The sequence below is a fragment of the Equus quagga genome, chromosome 11 (genome assembly GCF_021613505.1).
Source record: "Equus quagga isolate Etosha38 chromosome 11, UCLA_HA_Equagga_1.0, whole genome shotgun sequence".
Lineage (NCBI taxonomy): Eukaryota > Metazoa > Chordata > Mammalia > Perissodactyla > Equidae > Equus > Equus quagga.
In genome coordinates this window covers 110,906,689-110,923,529 of record NC_060277.1, presented here as the reverse complement: position 1 = coordinate 110,923,529, position 16,841 = coordinate 110,906,689, and the positions used below count along the sequence as shown (strand labels likewise).

The 16,841-nt window shown below is 55.7% G+C and overlaps 2 protein-coding genes across 2 annotated transcripts; both read left to right on the top strand.

Moving 5' to 3' along the window:
* Window positions 1–588: 588 nt before the first annotated feature.
* Window positions 589–16,271, top strand: ST6GALNAC2 (ST6 N-acetylgalactosaminide alpha-2,6-sialyltransferase 2). Its single transcript, XM_046675704.1, has 9 exons — window positions 589–760; window positions 4,704–4,764; window positions 7,510–7,684; window positions 8,363–8,531; window positions 8,969–9,107; window positions 10,712–10,815; window positions 12,621–12,704; window positions 14,093–14,192; window positions 15,194–16,271. Exons 1-9 carry the CDS (start codon window positions 636–638, stop codon window positions 15,359–15,361), a joined length of 1,125 nt encoding a protein of 374 aa, XP_046531660.1. The 5' UTR covers window positions 589–635; the 3' UTR covers window positions 15,362–16,271.
* On the top strand, window positions 10,822–12,620 carry LOC124246929 (vegetative cell wall protein gp1). Its single transcript, XM_046675703.1, has one exon. It carries the CDS (start codon window positions 11,463–11,465, stop codon window positions 12,618–12,620), a length of 1,158 nt encoding a protein of 385 aa, XP_046531659.1. The 5' UTR covers window positions 10,822–11,462.
* Window positions 16,272–16,841: the final 570 nt, after the last annotated feature.

The following is a 16,841-nucleotide window of genomic DNA, read 5'->3' as shown; positions in this document are numbered from 1 at the left end:
CTGCGTCCAGACTTGCTCCGAGGATCAGGGTCTGAGCTGGCCGGGTTTGCTCTTCCATCCTCCCCTCCCCTCCTCAGCTGTCCTGGTGAACTGGCCCCTCATTACGCCCGCATTCTGAAAGGACTCGCGGTGCCAGGGCCAAACCGACGGGTCTTGAGAGTCCTTCCGAGGGGAGCCTCCCCGCCGCCGCTCCACCTGCTTCGGGCGTCCAGAGGGCGCAGTGCGCGTGGCAGCGTCCCCCGCGCCCCGCCGACTCCCCGGACGGCGCGCGCCCGCCCTTGACAGCACGGGGAAGGCGGCCGGCCCACCCCCAGACTCGCGGCGTCCTGGGGGGCTGGGCGCCGACAGGAGCGCAGCGGCTGGGGGCCCACTCTCCAAGACCCGGGGGCGACACTCCCGCCTCCGGAGCCGCCGTGCAGCCCCCGAGGGTGCCGGCCTTGGGCGGCCGGGCCCGGGAGAGCAGGAGCGGCAGGGTGGGGAGGGGCCGCGGGGGCAGAGGGCGGGCAGGGCCTGGCGGGGCGGGGCGGGGCGGGGCAGGTCAGGGCGGCCGCCTCCGGGAGCCCGGCCCGGCCCACCCAAGCCTCTCCCCTCCGCCCGGGACGGCGGCGGACGGGGCGCCCGCGGGTCGGGGCTGCATGGGGCTCCCGCGCGGCCCGTTCTTCTGGCTGCTGCTCCTGATCGCGGCTGCCAGCTCCGGGATCCTCTTCGCCCTGTACTTGTCGGCGGGGCAGCGGTACCCGGGGCCCCGGTCCAGAGTCAGGTAGGGGCTGCCGCGCGGGACCCGAGCGGGAGGCGCAGGGGCCGCGCAGGGCGCCCAGCCCAGGGTCCTCGGGCCGCCCTCCGCCCCGGCCTCTCCGGGGTGGCTGGCAGCGGGGACTCGGGCTGCCGCCCTTTGTCCCCAGAGCCTCCAGCCGGCGTGCAACTCGCGCTGCCGGGCCGCACAGCCGCTGCCCGGGTCCGAGAGGGACTTGGCCCCTTGCGCACCGGCGAGCCGCTCTCGGCACTGTCGCGGGTTAATTCCCTCGGGCCCTGATTAGAAACACTTTCTCTTGTCGAAAGTCGGCTCGGTCAAGCGAGTTAGATAAAAACAGTTCCGTTTTTGTCGGGAACTCTCCCTTGGGAACGTCACACTTCTCTGATTCTACTTTTAAGGCAGGGACCCAAGGCTCCCGATTCCCGTTTCGCCGGGCTCGGCAGCTCGAGCGTGGCGGGCGCCTTTCTAGCTCGCCCGGCTCCCTGCTCTCCCGGCGCTCTGTTTGCCCCCTTGTTTATTTTGATAAGTAGCGTGTGGGCGCGACCTGCCCAAGAGGCAGGTTCCCTGGGGAACAGGGGCCGATTCGGGGCTCCCTCCAGGTTCCCCTGCCTGAGCCCCCTCTGCGCTCGGCTCCCACCCGCTCGCCCTGGGCACCTTCCTTTCATTCCTGCCCCATGAGGAGAAACCTGAGAGCCTGCCTTTGGTGGGTGATGGTTCCAGTTACTGAAGAAGCCTCAAAAGGACTTAGCTTTACTGCTGGAAGGCAGACCGAGCTGTGCCCAGAGTCTGGATTCGGGAGGCCGCAAGGCACCCCCGCCCCCGCCCCCGCCACCTCATGGAGGGCCCTTTGGGCCCAGGGGTTCCCTTCCCGGCGCTTTCCCACACGCGCGCTCCTCACCAAACCTTGCTCCAGGTATAACAGGGTGAAAGCAAAATTAGTATCTGTTCTCAGGAAACAAGGTCAAAGGGCATCCAAAGTTGCAAAACAATATGAACCTGCTTGCCACTGATTGAGTCCGGTCGCTTTAGAAGGAAGGGTGTTCTAGCAAGTGATACCTGAAGTCAATTTCCTTGTAGTCAGAAACTGCACAAGGAGGACTAAAAACGATTGAGGGTGTGAAGAAAGATCTTTGTCAATTTCATGTAAAAATGTTTTAAAACACATTTTACACTTTCTTTGAAAGCATCTAATACAACTTTAAATATGAGGTTTGTTCGACGTTCATTATACCTCAACAAAGTTTTTTTGTTTTTGTTTTTTTGAGGAAGATTAGCCCTGAGCTAACATCAGCCACCAATCCTCCTCTTTTTGCTGAGGAAGACTGGCCCTGAGCTAACATCCGTGCCCATCTTCCTCCACTTTATGTGTGGGATGCCTGCCACAGCATGGCTTGCCAAGCGGTGCATAGGTCCGCATCCGGGATCGGAACCAGTGAAGCCCGGGCAGCTGAAGTGGAACGTGTGAACTTAACCACTGCGCCACTGGGCCGGCCCCCAAAGCTTTTTTAAAAAGATCTAATCTCTTAAAAATCTACAACTCAAGAACCTGTCCATTTCCTTGTTGCTTCCCTGATAATCTGTGCTATAGCTAAACCCCAGGGGGCAGGTCAGGACTGGCCTCCTTATAGGAGGTGGATATTTAGTGCCCAGAAAAGCAGGGTGGGAGGCAGGATGGCATTCTGGGCTGGGAGAGCTGGCTGTGCGACCTCTCCAGCTGGGGACAGAAAACAGATTTGCCTGGCTACAGTGGAAAGTCCAGGGGAGAAGGGTGCTGGGACCAGGGCTACCGTGCCCAAGGTGGGACGAGACTGTCCTTGCAGGTTAGAGAGTGGAACCTAGTCTGGGGATTTAATCCGGATCAGCAGTTCCCAGGCATGGGGATTTCTAGACTTATAAAAGATTTTTTTTTATGGAGGAGGAGGTGACGATAGATACAGGGTGCCAGTTACTTGCCAGATACCATCTATTGTCAACATTATTTTGTAAAGGAAAGGACATTTTAGGGCCAAGAAGTCCTAAGAATATGATTTGAGTAAATTTAGTTTTACGAAAAATGCACTATATTGTCCTTATTTCTCCTCAGGCTGGTAAAAGTTGCCGGAGGGGCATAGGTGGGCTGGTCCCCTCCCCACTCCTTCCAGGCTCCCCAGGCAGGTGTCCAGAAGCCCTTGGATTCCTAAGAGGGAGGGGCTGGGAGAAGTCACTGAACACTGGGGGGTGCTCTGGAGATGAGCAGGCGTTGCCGAGGAGGCTAGAGTTCAGGGCCGCAAAGCTGAATTGGGGGGTTCCATCATCTCCCCTGCAGCTCCCCCCTCCTGTCTCTAGTCTGCCCTGTTGCTCGGTTCTGCCATCAGGGCTCTCAAGCCTGGCTGCACAGAAGAATCACCTGGGGAGGGGCCCAGACCGATCAAATCAGCATCTCAGGGGTGGGGCCTTGGCATGGGTGGTTTTCAAAAGCTCCCTGGGAGTTCTCGCCTTGGGGGTTCTCGCTGCAGCGGAGGCTGAGCACCGGGATCCCAGTACCTCCTCAAACAGGGTCCTGTTGAGCTGCGGGAGAGGAAATACAGGATTGTGTGGGTGAACAGGTGGCCAGTCTGAGAGGGAAAGGGAGGGTTGGGGAGGGATCAGCCCTGCTCTTTCTGCCTGCCCCTCCAGGCTCTTGGAAACCTGAAGGGAGGCGGGTCACAGGCTCAGCTGGCTCAGCACTAGAAGCAAGTAACAAGAGGCCTTTGTTTCCCTTGCAAACTGCTGATCCCCAGTCCTGCCCGCTGCTCCCGTGTGGCCAGTGGGGAGAGAGCAGGAGCCTGGGAGAAGCCTGACACCCGGCTGAACGGGCAAGAGCCCCTATTCCTTCCTTTCTGGCTGCCCTCGGCTCTGATGCTGGGGCCACCTGGCAGGTGGGGGTGGGCATGGGGTGGTAACATCAGCCCCTTACCTCCCTCCAGAAGGGACACTGTCAGGGATGCTGTCCCCACAGGGTCCTTTCCCTTCTTCCTGTAGGTCAGGATAGCTAACATTTAGAGAACACTTTTTGTGTGAGATAACATAGATTCTTTATTCGAATCCCGCCAACAACTGGATGCTATGTGATGTGACTTTCAATCCTATCAGCATGATTATCCCGCTGTACAGATAGAAGACCGAGGTTCTGAGAAGTTCAGTGCCTTCCTGAGATCATGCCATACAAACCCAGGGAGTCAGCTGCAGACTCATGCCCCTCACCAGGACCTGTAGGGCAGGAGCCAGGAGTGGCAGGATGGCTGATGCCAAGGTGAAGGGGGCCCAAGGCATCTGGGACCTAACTAACGCCTGCCTCTGGGACCTCGGCAGGGAGAGACCTCAGATGGTCACAATTCCAGGGGACTGGCAAGGTTTCCTATTTTATGTTTTCATCTTTTTTTTTTTTTCCTACTGAGGAAGATTAGCCCTGAGCCAACATCTGTTGCCAATCTTCCTCTTTTTTTTTTTTGCTTGAGGAAGATTAGCCTTAAGCTAACATCTGTGCCAATCTTCCTCTACTATATATGTGCGTCACCACCACAGCATGGCTGACGAATGGTGTAGGTTTGCACCCAGGATCCGAACCCGTGAACCTGGGCCGCCAAAGCGGAGTGCACTGAACTTAACCACTACTCCATGGGGCCAGCCCCTGATGTTTTCATCTTTTAGCCACCATCTCACTGATGCTACAAACTGCACATTTCTGCTGCTTGCCAAGGGGCTTCTTGATTTCTGGGTTTATACAGCTGGGCGGAACATAATAATGTGACGGTATTTTGTGCCTAAAGAGAGAGATGTGGGCAAGGATCAGAGCATAGAAATAGAAGAAGCAAAGGATCGGACACTTTTGACCCTGGCGGGCAGCGTCAGCCCCTGGAGCTCACTGAGTCAGACAGAAGGCTCCCAGGGACAGGTCAGACCCCTGCTTTACTTCAGCTTTCTTCCCCAGGAATAGTGCATCCTCTCAAGCATTCATTGGACCCAAGGCATCGAATTCTGGGACAAGAAAGGTACAGTGGCTGGCTTCTCTGTGGCGGTTTTGAGCATCTTCAAGTTAGTGAGGACAAGGGGAAAGAGAAGAGCAAACCAGAACGTGCTTGTGAGATGCCGAGGGCCGGGGGGTGCGGGTGCTCTTTGGAACCACCAAGCTTGAATCATAGAGCCGAGCAGCCAGCCAGTCAGGGCTTCTCAGGCCTGGCCAATAGGTCCTGTACCCCAATAGCAGAGAAGGACGGATCACTGTGTACCTTTGGGGTATAGCCAGCTGAAAAGTTCTTGGAAATCTTGTGATTTATTTTATTTTTATTTATGTATTTCTTTATTTTGCTGAGGAAGATTAGCCTTGAGCTAACATCCACCACCAATCCTCCTCTTTTTGCTGAGGAAGACTGGCTCTGAGCTAACATCCGTGCCCATCTTCCTCTACTTTATCCGTGGGATGCCTGCCACAGCATGGCTTGATAAGCAATGTGTAGCTCCATGCCCGGGATCTGAACTGGCGAACCCTGGGCCCCCAAGCAGAGCGCGTGAACTTAAGTGCTACGCCACCAGTCGGCCCCTGATTTCTCTTAAAGTCCTGCGAATTTTACATTCTACTCCTGAAAATGTCATTTTACTGTAAAAGTCACATTTAAACCGCTCACCATAGAGTAAACACCAAACCCTGGGGAGATGCTGCATGTTTACCCAGAGGGTTTGAGACTCTTCTGGGCCTTGCTCCATAACTAATAGTCACCATTGACTGTGGGCTGATGAGCCAACTCAAGCACTTTCACTTAAGCGACCCTGTCAGGTAGCTTTTACAGACGAGCAAAATTAGGCACAAAGAGATCAGGTCCCTTGTTTAGGGTCACTCAGGGAAGAGGTGGTACTGGGATTTGTGCCTCCTGTTTGACCCCAGAGCCTGGCTCTGAACCACCACAAGGTGTAAGAGACGGGCCATATATCTGGCTCTGAGCTTCCTGGTGGCCACAGCGAAGAAAGCAGCTTTGCCATCATGTCCATGAGATAAAAGCAAGCCAGCTGCCCAAGTGAAGTACAGCCTTCCCTGATATGCAGACCTGAAGATTTTTCTCCTGGAGCCTGGTAAAGAAGGCCCTGGAAAACACCCCTATGATAAACTGAATAGTAGTGAAATTAGTACAGTGTGATCTGCTGTAATGCTTGCTTTGAAAATGTGAATTTGTTCCAACAAGATTCATATCTTAGGAAACAATTTGAGCATAACACAAATTCTCTGTTTGCTTATGAATGATTTTGTCAGCAAGAACACTAGGTTAAATGCAGAAAACCACACCCAACCAAAGGGGGCCTCATAGGATACACAGAATGCACACACATGCAGGCTTCAGATATGCAGCCATTTCATCACGTGTTATAACTTCCTTCCCACCACTTCGCAATAACTCACAAGCCGCCACCCTTCAGACACCCACTGCCACAAGCAAATGTCAAGTCTTTCCCAAGGTCAAGTGCCGTATTTTTAGTAGTACATATTTATTTCTTAACCATTGAATGTGTGCAAAACTGTGCTTCCCTCCTCCGTAGGTTCCTCTCTGTTTCATGCATCACTGACAGAGCTTTTGAATGTCATACCACTCCTCCCATTTTCACCAAAGTCCTGTGGTTTCGAGTGCAAATTTTGCCTATTGTGGTGGTTTTTATGCACTCTTACGTCACATTATAGCAGAAATGACTGTACAGCTCTTTCCTGCCTTGCCCTTTGATCAAACCAGCGGCTTAACCAAGAGCCCCCTTCAGTGCTGTGAGCAGCCCTGCACGGGCAAAGGCTGTGTGGGAGTCTGATGTCGAAATCGCAGGCAGACGGGGCTGGGCGCTGCTCAGTACTTCACTCTCGCTCAAGGTCCCTGTGAGCAGAGGCACTGTATAGTTTCCTAGGGCTGCTGGGACAACTGACCATAAACCGGTGGCTTAAAACGAGAGAACTTAATTCTCTCACAGTTCTCAGCCCCGGAAGTTTGAAATCAAGGCGCTGGCAGGGCCGTTCTCTCTCCAGAAGCTCTAAGGAACAATCCTGCCCTGCCTCTTCCAGCTTCTAGGGGCTCCAGGTCTTCCTTGGCTTGTAGCTGCATCCCTCAGTCTTCGCCTCAATCAGGACATGGCCTTCTTAAAAGGACACCAGTCATTGAATTTAGGGCCCACCATAACCAAGTATGACTTCATCTTAAAATTACATCTGCAAAGACCCTATTTTCAAATAAGGTCACATTCTGAGGTTCAGGGCAGACATGAATTTTGGGGCAACACTGTTCAACCCTGTTCAGGCGCCACCTGGAAGAAAGATGATCATAATCTTCCCGGAAGCCCTTTCCACGCAAATCCTACAGCGAGGACTGCCAGAGCTGGGATCTGCATCCAGGCTGATGGGTTCTGAAGCCCAGGCTGGAACTCCTCCACCCAAGGGCAGGCAGGTCATACCCATTGGTGGGAAGATGCCCCAGAGTTTCCCCAAGGGTGAGGTGAAGGAGTAGGAGGCCAGAGCCATCAGGCCACGGAGATGTGGCATCCAGGAAAGGAAGAGCTGGGCCGGGGAAATCCAGAAAGCTCTCTGATGCCCACCGGGCTGCTGCACCACAGGCCAGCTTGACTCCCAGCTCTGTGGGTGGCCCAGGTCTGGACGGGGAAGGGCGGCTCTTCCCTTCCAACCCTCCTGTGGGGTCTGCAGGCTCCCGGGAAGGCTCCCACCCGCCCCAGCCCCAGCTAACAGAACTCAGCCCTCTTGTCTTCTTGCTCAGAGCCTGCGCTGCCGACACCCACTTTCTCTCGACATCCAGCGGCACCCCCACTTCCGAGGCCTGTTCAATCTCTCCACTCCAGTGCTGCTCTCGTGGCCACTCTTCACCCAGGAGCTCTGGGACAGCCTGAGCCAGCACAAAGCCCCCTACGGCTGGCAGGGCCTCTCCCGCCAAGGTAACCTGCAGCCGCTGCCTCTCACCCAGCCCTCTGGCCTCAGCTAGTCCCTTCCTCCCACTTTTGGCCCCGGTGCAGGCCAGGCCTCCCTGCCCTACAGCAGAGTGATGTGGGACCCCCGTACCCCTTTCCTCCCAGAAGGGCCTCAGGGCTCAACCCCCCAGCTGTGCGACTCCTGCCTTACCTCCCTGCCCCTGTGAGCACCACCGGTCAGTGAGGGGGGCTTGGCCGCCCTGGCAGAGAAGCTCTCACCATCCCGGGGCCTCCCTGGCGTGAAAGGTACCAGTGTCCAAAGGTGGCCGAGGACAGGGGCTGTGGGGCCCCTGATGGTTGCTGCTGTGGGAAACCAACCAGAGCCCCCTCCACTGGGTTAGATGGCCCCTCCACCCCGACCCCTGCATGCCTCAGACTACTTTCTTTTGGAATAGACAGTCTTGAGAGGACTAGTTATTCGAGTTCTTGAGGCCTTTCAGGGCCCAGCCACACCCCCTCCCCCACCATCCTCTTTTCAGTTCTCCTGGCTCACTGACATTTCATTCCCCACCCACCCTCCGTGCCTCCTGGGAGGGGCTGGTGTCAGGCCTCTGGTGAGGTGGGGTACCAGAAACAGTCTGGGAAGGCTCCAGATGACCCCACACAGCCCTCCTCATAGTGTCCCACCTTGCCCTGCACCCACAGCCATCACCTCCACCCTGAGACTTCTGAATGGCTCCGAGAGCACTGAGCTGTTCACTGGCTCCAGGGAGCCACGTCCCCACTGCATTCGCTGTGCCGTGGTGGGTAATGGAGGCATTCTGAATGGTTCCCGCCAGGGTCGGAACATCGATGCCCACGACTATGTGTTCAGGTATGTGCGGCAGGGCCCAGGGAGGAGGTGGGAGGGGAGCTGGGCAGAGAGCTGGTCTGGAGCCAGCCCCTGGGGAAGCATCTTCCGTGAAGGCTGCAGCCCAAGGCAGCAGTGGCCTCAGGCAGCTCGGCAGTTGTAATGGGCAGACAGGCATGGACGAATGCACATGCAAACAGACCCTGAAGACAGAGCGTGGGTGCCACATGCCAAGGGGACCCGGGAGGAAGGAGCTGCCAGAGCCAGTTGTGCCTATTTCACAGGGCATCCCCTGAGTTTGGAAGAGTGGGGATGGCACCTGTGCACTGGTGCTGCCATGGGCAGAGGGAGTGGTCCGTATAGAGGCATGGGGACAGGCGTGGCACAATCCTGGGGATGGAAGTACAGAGACGCAGCATGGTGTAACCACAAGAAGGCTGATGGGCCTCTGTTCGGACCAGACTCAATGGTGCTGTGATCAAAGGCTTCGAGGACGATGTGGGCACCAAGACCTCCTTCTACGGTTTCACTGTGAACACGATGAAGAACTCCCTCATCTCCTACTGGACGCTGGGCTTCACCTCTGTGCCACAAGGACAGGTGAGGCCTCTGATAGGCATGCCATTGTTGTGGACAGTTCGTGCCTTTCTTCCCAGAGCCCCTTCCATGGGGTGAGCCACAGGGTTCCCAAGCCCTGGTCCAGTGGATGGAGAGGTTGTGCCAGGATCTCGGACGCATGTGACAGAGCCATTGAGGAGGATGTGGGCAGGGACACCCTGTTGTTTCAGGCTTCACAGGACAAGTCTGGAGTGGAGCGTGAATGGCTAATATTAACTGAAAGCTGCTGGGTGCTGGGCAATTTACAGTGCCTCATCAGCCCTGGTTTTCTGCAGAGGAGACGACGGCTCAGTGCCCTTCATTCAGCAAACCAGCCAAGGGCCAGTGCTCAAGTCCAGACTCCCACCCCAGAGCTGTCCACAGGGAAGGGCATTTATAGAGTGCCTCCTCTGTTCCCAGCGTTGGACACGGTCATCACAGTAGCCCGTTTCCAGATGGCATCATGTCCAAGGCCACCACCCAGCTAGAATCATCAAAATCTAGGCCCTCTGCCCGCTAGCGTTGTTTCCATTGCCCCATGCTGCCCACCAGAATAATGATGTGTGCCCTCCTGAATCCCCACTGCAGCCCTGTGCAGGCAGCTGACATTCAAGAGACAGGGGAACATGCCCAGTCCCCGCTGGGGAGTGGGGGAGCCAGAACTTGAGCCCGTCTGCCGCCTCCAGGTCCTTTCAACTACACCCAGTTGCCCTAAGACCTCGCTTTCCCTCCAGCGTAGTCTGGGTGCCACATGCAGCGTTAGGGAGACCCCAGGATAAGAGGTTCTGTGGTGCTCCACAGGGCTACTTGGGTTTCTAGAAGCTTCCTCCACTGAGCAGGGAATGCAGGAGTGTCCTAGCCACAGTGACTGTGTGCCAGGGCCTCACGGTAGAACCTCCCTTAGCTCATGATAGGACAAAATGGGGCAGCTTTATTTCTGGGCTAGCCACAGCACCTGTGTGAGTTACCTATCACTGCATAACAAAATACCCCAAAACTTAGTAGCTTTCAATGACAAACATTTATTATCTTCCAGTCTCAATGGGTCAGGAAGTTGGGAGCAGCTTAGCAGAGTGATTTTGGCTCAGCGTCTCTCAGGTGGCTGCAGTCAGGATCGACAGGGGCTGTAGTCATCAGAAGGCTTGACTGGGGCCAGAGTCAAGATGCCTCCCTCACAGGCCCTTGCCATGTGGGCCACTCTGTAGGCTCCTCCAGCGTCCTCACAACACGGCGCCTAACTTCACCAAGAGCACGTGATCCCAGAGAGCAAGGACTAGCTGCAGTGCCTCTTACGACCACAGTCACACACTGTCACTTCCATTTTTTTCCTAATCATTAGAAAACTCTATTCTTTAGTCAGTATGTCCAGCCCATACTCAAGGGAATGGCAAGTAAGCGTCCCCTGTTGAAGGAAGGAGAATCAAAGAATTTGTGAATGAGTCTTGAAACCATCACACACACTAGCTGGGAATGGGAATACAGGCAGATACAGGAAATTCTCCCACCAGGACAGGTGGGAGGACTGGGTGGAAGGATGTCCATTCTGAGCAGGAGCTGGATGTAGTCTTGTTTCCCCCTGGGGCTCAGTGTCTCTGTCGCCCCCACAGGACCTGCACTATATCTTCATCCCCTCAGACATCCGTGACTATGTGATGCTGAGATCGGCCATTCTGGGTGTGCGTGTCCCGGAGGGCCCTGATAAAGGGGACAGGTGAGCAGCCAAGCAGGGGCAGGGCATGGTAATGCTGCGGTCATCTCTCCTTGCTCCCGGGGCCCACTGTTGGGTGGGGAAGGTGGAGGGCGGCAAGAAAACCCCCAAGAATTCAACAGAGCATTGGGGAATCATGCTCTTTTGTCCAACACCCAGGAAAGCCCAGGTAACTGCACTGGTCCCCAGGAATGCTCCTGAAGAGGTGGGCTGCAGGCTCACGGGGCCGCTTTTCTGAATGGAGCAGGCAGGCTCCTCAGCTTCGAGCTGCTGTCCCCACAACCAGCCTCGCCACCCAGCCAACAGCATTCACGGGGCCTGTCCACAGCGGGGCTGCTGTGCTGTTGAGGACGCTGGTTCTGGAAACTAAGAGCAAGAGCCAGAATCCATGCCCCTCGTGCTGGTCGGCACCCCCCCCCCCCCCGGGGCTGTGCCCGTGAAATGGGGAACGCAGGCAACATGGGCCCAGTGTTCTAGGAAGTGGGAACAAAGGATACTCTGTCTTTTCTCCCCCACCTTCTGGGCAGCAGGCCCATGTCCAGCTCTTTTGAACCACGTCCTGGCCTTATCTGAACCTTCTCCCCGTAGTGCTGACAATTTCTTGTCCCTGAGGCAGGTCCTTAGAAATCTATGCCACCCCTGTAGTCACGATGACCAGTTCTCCTATCTCAGTGCTCCTGGAACATCTTGCCCACCCCCTGAGAGAGCAGCTTCTGAGGTGGTCCTTAGGGATTAAGCCCTCAAAGGCCAGGCCAGGGTCCACTGGCCACCCTGTGCCCCACCCCCGCCTTGTGATTACCCAACAATTGCTCACAATGCTGCTGCTGGTCATGAGGGTGGGCTTTGTGACACTGGCGGAACTGGGCTCTTGGGGGGGCTGGCTCAGAGACATCGGGTGGACACAAGCCTCCCCAACACCAATGAGCTCCCCCTCCCATACCCCTAATCCGTCCCCTACCCAGTCCCCCTCCCAGTCCCGTTCCAACAATATCATCACCTCTTCCAACCAGCAGCCCTACTCTGGCTCCGGGGGCCCGGCCCCTTCCCCATCCCCCACCCGGGGGCCTTCCTCTCGGCCCCTCTCTCACCCTCCCACCCCAAATGCCTCACAGCCCTCTTCCCGGGCTTCCTCCCTGACCCCCAGCCCTCATACCCAACATGTGCCTCGAGGGTCTGCCCAAAACCCCACTCCGCCCACCTCCAAATCTCCCTCCCAATCTGGCTTGAAAACCCTCTCTAGAAACTCTTCCCAAACTCCTGCTCAGCCTATCGGCAGGTCCCCCTCCCAAAGCCCTGTCCCCTCGGCCTCCTACATCGGGCCGGTTCGGGGCATCCCGTCCTACATCGCCCCCTACGTGCCCCGCTTCCTGAAGGAGCCCCCCTTCTTCCAGCCCCCTACATCACCGCTTCCCCTAGGCCAGTGCTGCCCCTGCCCCTGCCCCTGCCCCTGCCCCTGCCCCGCCCGCAAGCGCCCTCCGCCCCCGGAGTCGCTCTACTTACCTCTGCTGCCGCCCCCTCCGGCCCACTACAGCAGCAGCTGCTCCTACCCAACTCCCCCCGCCCTGTTCACGCCGCCTTCCTCGCTCTCCTACAGCCCGCCCCCCGAGGTCCTGGTGAGCGGGAAGCCGCACGTGGTCCCCACCGTGCTGCCGGCCACCTTCTACACCCCCTTCTCCCGCTACTACGCCCAGCCCCGCCCCTACCGGCCCCTGCGCCGCCGCCGCCCCAGTGTCCTGCCCCTCCCCACGCCCCCCAACGTGCAGTACGACGGCATGGGCCGCTCTGTCCACTTCTTTCGTGGGTCCTAGGCCTTGGACCTACTTTGGACCAGAAGCCTCTGCCAGTAAATTCAAGCTACTACACCCAGACTTCATCAGCTACCTGACGGAGAGGTAGGTGGTGGGGGGTGCCGGGAAGAACAGCTGCCCTTCCCCTCTCTCCTCCACACCCACCCCCCAGCAGCGCAGGCCCTCCCTTAGGAGGATGTCTCCCTTAGGAGACCCGATGTCTCCCCGCACTGTAGCCCGCAGCCGAGCTGAGCTGTATCGAGTGCCACGTGCCAAGTAGGGGGCCAAGCACTTAATATCAGTTCGTTCACTACTTTAAGACCTCCACGGAGGCGGTGTTCCGTCAGGGCCAACAGGAAGTGGGCAGGAAACTCAGGAGCACTCAAGGTTTATTTACCAGGGATGTTTAGGAAAGCACAGGCTGTGGGGGGACCACAGGGGTTGAGCAGTAAGGGGGCCAGTAGAAGCAGTCTTGTCATCACCCTGAGGCCCCAACACAGCCAGCCCAAGGCGACCAGAGGGGAGGGGCCTGGGGAACAATCAGCCTGATCATCTCACTTGCCTCTCTCCCTCCTATCAGTAGGGTCAGTTGTCCCTGTCTAGAGACATTTTTGGTTGTCACTAGGCAAGTGTGAGTGTCACTAGTGGGCAGAGGCCAGGGATGCTGCTTAACAGCCCATAATGCAGACGATGACCCTGGTAATAAACAATTATCTGGCCCCAAATGTCAGTTCCTGCAGTTGAGAAACCCTGCTGGAGCCCATAGGAGCCAACATCCCAAGACAGAGAGCAGGTGGAGGAGGGGGCAAGTGGCTCTGGGGAGGGACACTGAAGACCGGGCACAGCTACTGCTCCCTTTGACAGAGGAAACAGGCTGAGAGGCTTGATTTGCCTGGCAAAGCTTAGATGTGAATCCAGGGCTGCGGTCCAGGCCTGTGATCACCATCCCGTGGCCTCACTTTTGGGCTGTGGTTGCATGTGCGCACATGTGCCTGCACACACTCACCATCTCACCAGTGACTCCAGTCACAGGACCTGCGCACTCTGTTCCTCGTACACGATTCCTGCTTGGCCAGTCTGGGGGTGGAGAGAAACTTAGGTCTCAGGCTCCATAGGCCACCTGTGCATTGTGGTTACTTAGTAGCCTGCAGTGAAGGCAGGGGGTCTCAGGGAGGAAAGGCGAGTTAGGCTGGGCTCAGGCTTCTAGAGAGCGGGAGGAAGCGGGGAGGCTCTTACCTGTGCTGCTTCCAGATGGGCCTATTCTTTCTCATCCCCACTCTGTTACTTAAGGTGGTGTTTCAACTGAAGATTTTTGCATTAAGCCCATTTGGTCTTTTCCCAAATACGGAGTGGACTGGTGTAGAAGGGCCAGAAGTTCTGGATGGTTTTCCAACCTGTTTTAATTTGCTAGTCGTAAAGCATACAGGCACAACCATCAAGCTAGCATGTGAGACCTAAACGTCTTGAGTTTGAATGCCTCTTTTTGCTTCCAGGTTTTTGAAATCAAAGTTGATTAACACAACTTTTGGAGACCTATATATGCCCAGTACTGGGGCCCTCATGCTGCTGACAGCTTTGCATACCTGTGACCAGGTAAGAGGTCTTCCCTTTCAGCAGCACACAGCAGTAGAGTACAGGTGTGAATGGAACCTAATTTGATCCATGATATCCCCTACATGAGGCCTGTCACCCCCAATGGGACTCTGGGCCTCTATCCTGCAGAGGAAAGGATCCCTCAGCCGCAGGAGTGACTTGGTCAAGGGAAGTGGTGTACACGTTATCCAGGGTCCTTTAGAGGACAGCTCCCGGGCCAGCCCCGCCTTCCCTCCCTCAGCCACCTGCCCCACCACTTCCTTCTTCCACTCCCTCTTCCCCAGAGCAGCCACTCTCTCTGGCATTGAAGGCACACATTATCAAATTGCCCTTGTGAAAGCAAAATCTTCTCAACAGAACTAGGTAGGGACACTCTTTTAGGAGGACATTCTAGAACTGCGGTGGGACAGCAATTTAGCCTCCCAGGCACAGAATCTTTAAAATTCCCATATGAGATGGTCCCAAAGGGAAGTTGCCTGCATGAGCCGCGTGGAGGCAGAGGTTGAGTAGCAGTTTCCAGGGAAAGGCAGGGACCCACGCTAAAGCCAGCACAAGAGCTGGGCCTACACCTTTTCTGTATTTTAAAGCAGGAATCTCTCGTCTGCGGTCACCACTAGAATGGGAAACAGACAGTAATAGGCTTTTGCCTCCATCTTCAGCTTAATGATCACCATGGCCCTAAAATCACAGACCTGAGTTCAAAACCTGGCCTGGCCACGAGCTTGTGACTGGGGACACGTTTGGTTACTTCCCTGAGCCTCTTTCCCCACTTGTAAGATGGGGATGACAGCCACCTAAGATTATTGTAAAGCTGGGGTGAGAAAATGTGTGCAAAGAGCACAGTGCTGGGTGTGGGTGTGAGCTAGAACTGCTGTGCATCTGCATCTTCACCACGCTCCCGAGGAGAGGGGCCCTGCCTTTCCAAACTCCTGTCACTTCCCACGAGTCTGTGTGCACGGAGCTGCTCAGTAAATGCTAACTCCATGACTGTTCTTGTCCAGGTTAGTGCCTATGGATTCATCACAAGGAACTACTGGAAATTTTCTGACCACTATTTCGAACGAATAAAGAAGCCACTGATATTCTATGCGAACCACGACCTGTCCCTGGAAGCCGCGCTGTGGCGGGACCTGCACAAGGCTGGCATCCTTTGGCTGTACCAGCGCTGACCCTGAAGCACCAGAGCCTTTGTTCTTACAGAGCTGTGGCCCTTGTCCCAAGTGGCCAAAGCCGCCTTCTTGTCTTTTCAGCTTTTGAGAGGGGCTCCAACTCCGCCCGGCCATCCCCTTCTTCCCTACAGAGGACATCAGGAGGTGGATTCGTGACTGTCACTGAAGCCCGTTCACTATGGGACACTCCATCTCATCCTTGGCTCATCCAAGAAAAGTCCCCTCTGGGTCTGAGATAGATGTCCCACCCTTGGTCAAGGAGAACTGGACTGCTCTGCTAGATTTGTTTGAAAACTTTGACACTCCCAAGATGACTGTGACGCTCACCAGCAAGGGACAGGCACACTTCAGACCTAAGCAGCTCAAAGGCAGCAGTGGTACTGAGCGACTTCAGGAAGTCAGGGCAGTGACTCGGGGCCTGTCGGTCAACCAGGGTCAAGCAGCAGTTCCAGGCAGACACACTCCCCAGCCAAAACCCTCCTCCTGGCATGTCCAGCCTCATACAAACTCCAAAGCAATTCAACTCAAGGACACGTCCTAAGAACCTTTCTGAGAACATGACCTACCTACTTCTGCCCCATGATAAAGTAGGAGCACACAAGGCAGAATGTAACTTGAAACTAGGTAATCACATAAATGATGGAGGGCCATTTTGTCTTGTGTGTGTGTGCTGGGGGGGGGGGGGGTGCTCCGTGCAGGGTGTTTAGCACGGAGATCACGCAGAAGTCACGGACGGACCATGGGAAGGTTCTGTTCTTTGATGGGGTCACCTGCACAGAAGGCAGCCTGCCTGAGGGAAGTCCTATGAGAGATGGATTACCACTTTGTCACCAAAAGGATGACATTATCAGGGATTGAACCCTCACTGGGTATTAAATATCGTGGCTTCAATAAATGTGAACTTAGTTGACAGGCAGTTTCATTTCAGACAGATACGGGCTTCTGTTGGAAGTATAAGGAAGTCTCAACCGACCAAGTTACCACCGGCCGGCCCTTAAGCAAGCCCAGGATTTCCTGTCCTGATGACTAGTGGCTTTTGACAATCTGATGGGTGGGGTGGGGATCTCTCTCCAAAGGGCTGGCTGGCAAGAGCCTTCCCAAGGCATCACCCATCACCGATGATCAATACACCAAGGCCCAGGACCTGGCCTCTGGTTCTGTGGTTTTGGAAGATGATCATATCAGCATGTTTAACAAGAGGGATGAACTGTCACCAGAATCAAAACACTGCTTTAGGAATTCAGAGATGTGATCAACAGAATGGAGACTTGGGCTTTAATGACTAAAGCAGCTACCTGAGGGAACCATGGCTTCCTGGGGAGCAGGGTTTGGTTTAGACGAGAGGGAAGGAGTGATGAGTTCAGTTACTGCAACAGGCCAAGGCCTCTCACCCACTTTACCCTAGCAACACCAAACTGTCCCTTGGTCTTGAGGAAAGCAGTGTCCCAAGTATGTTTCTCTGGATAGAATAATTGATCTA

Bases quoted from the DNA above. Each gene is read 5' to 3' on its own strand.
- LOC124246929 (XM_046675703.1), top strand. From the start codon at position 11,463: ATGACCAGTTCTCCTATCTCAGTGCTCCTGGAACATCTTGCCCACCCC.
- ST6GALNAC2 (XM_046675704.1), top strand. From the start codon at position 636: ATGGGGCTCCCGCGCGGCCCGTTCTTCTGGCTGCTGCTCCTGATCGCG. The intron at 8,532-8,968 runs GTATGTGCGGCA...TGTTCGGACCAG, and splicing joins GCCCACGACTATGTGTTCAG to ACTCAATGGTGCTGTGATCA. The intron at 12,705-14,092 runs GTAGGTGGTGGG...TTTTGCTTCCAG, and splicing joins ATCAGCTACCTGACGGAGAG to GTTTTTGAAATCAAAGTTGA.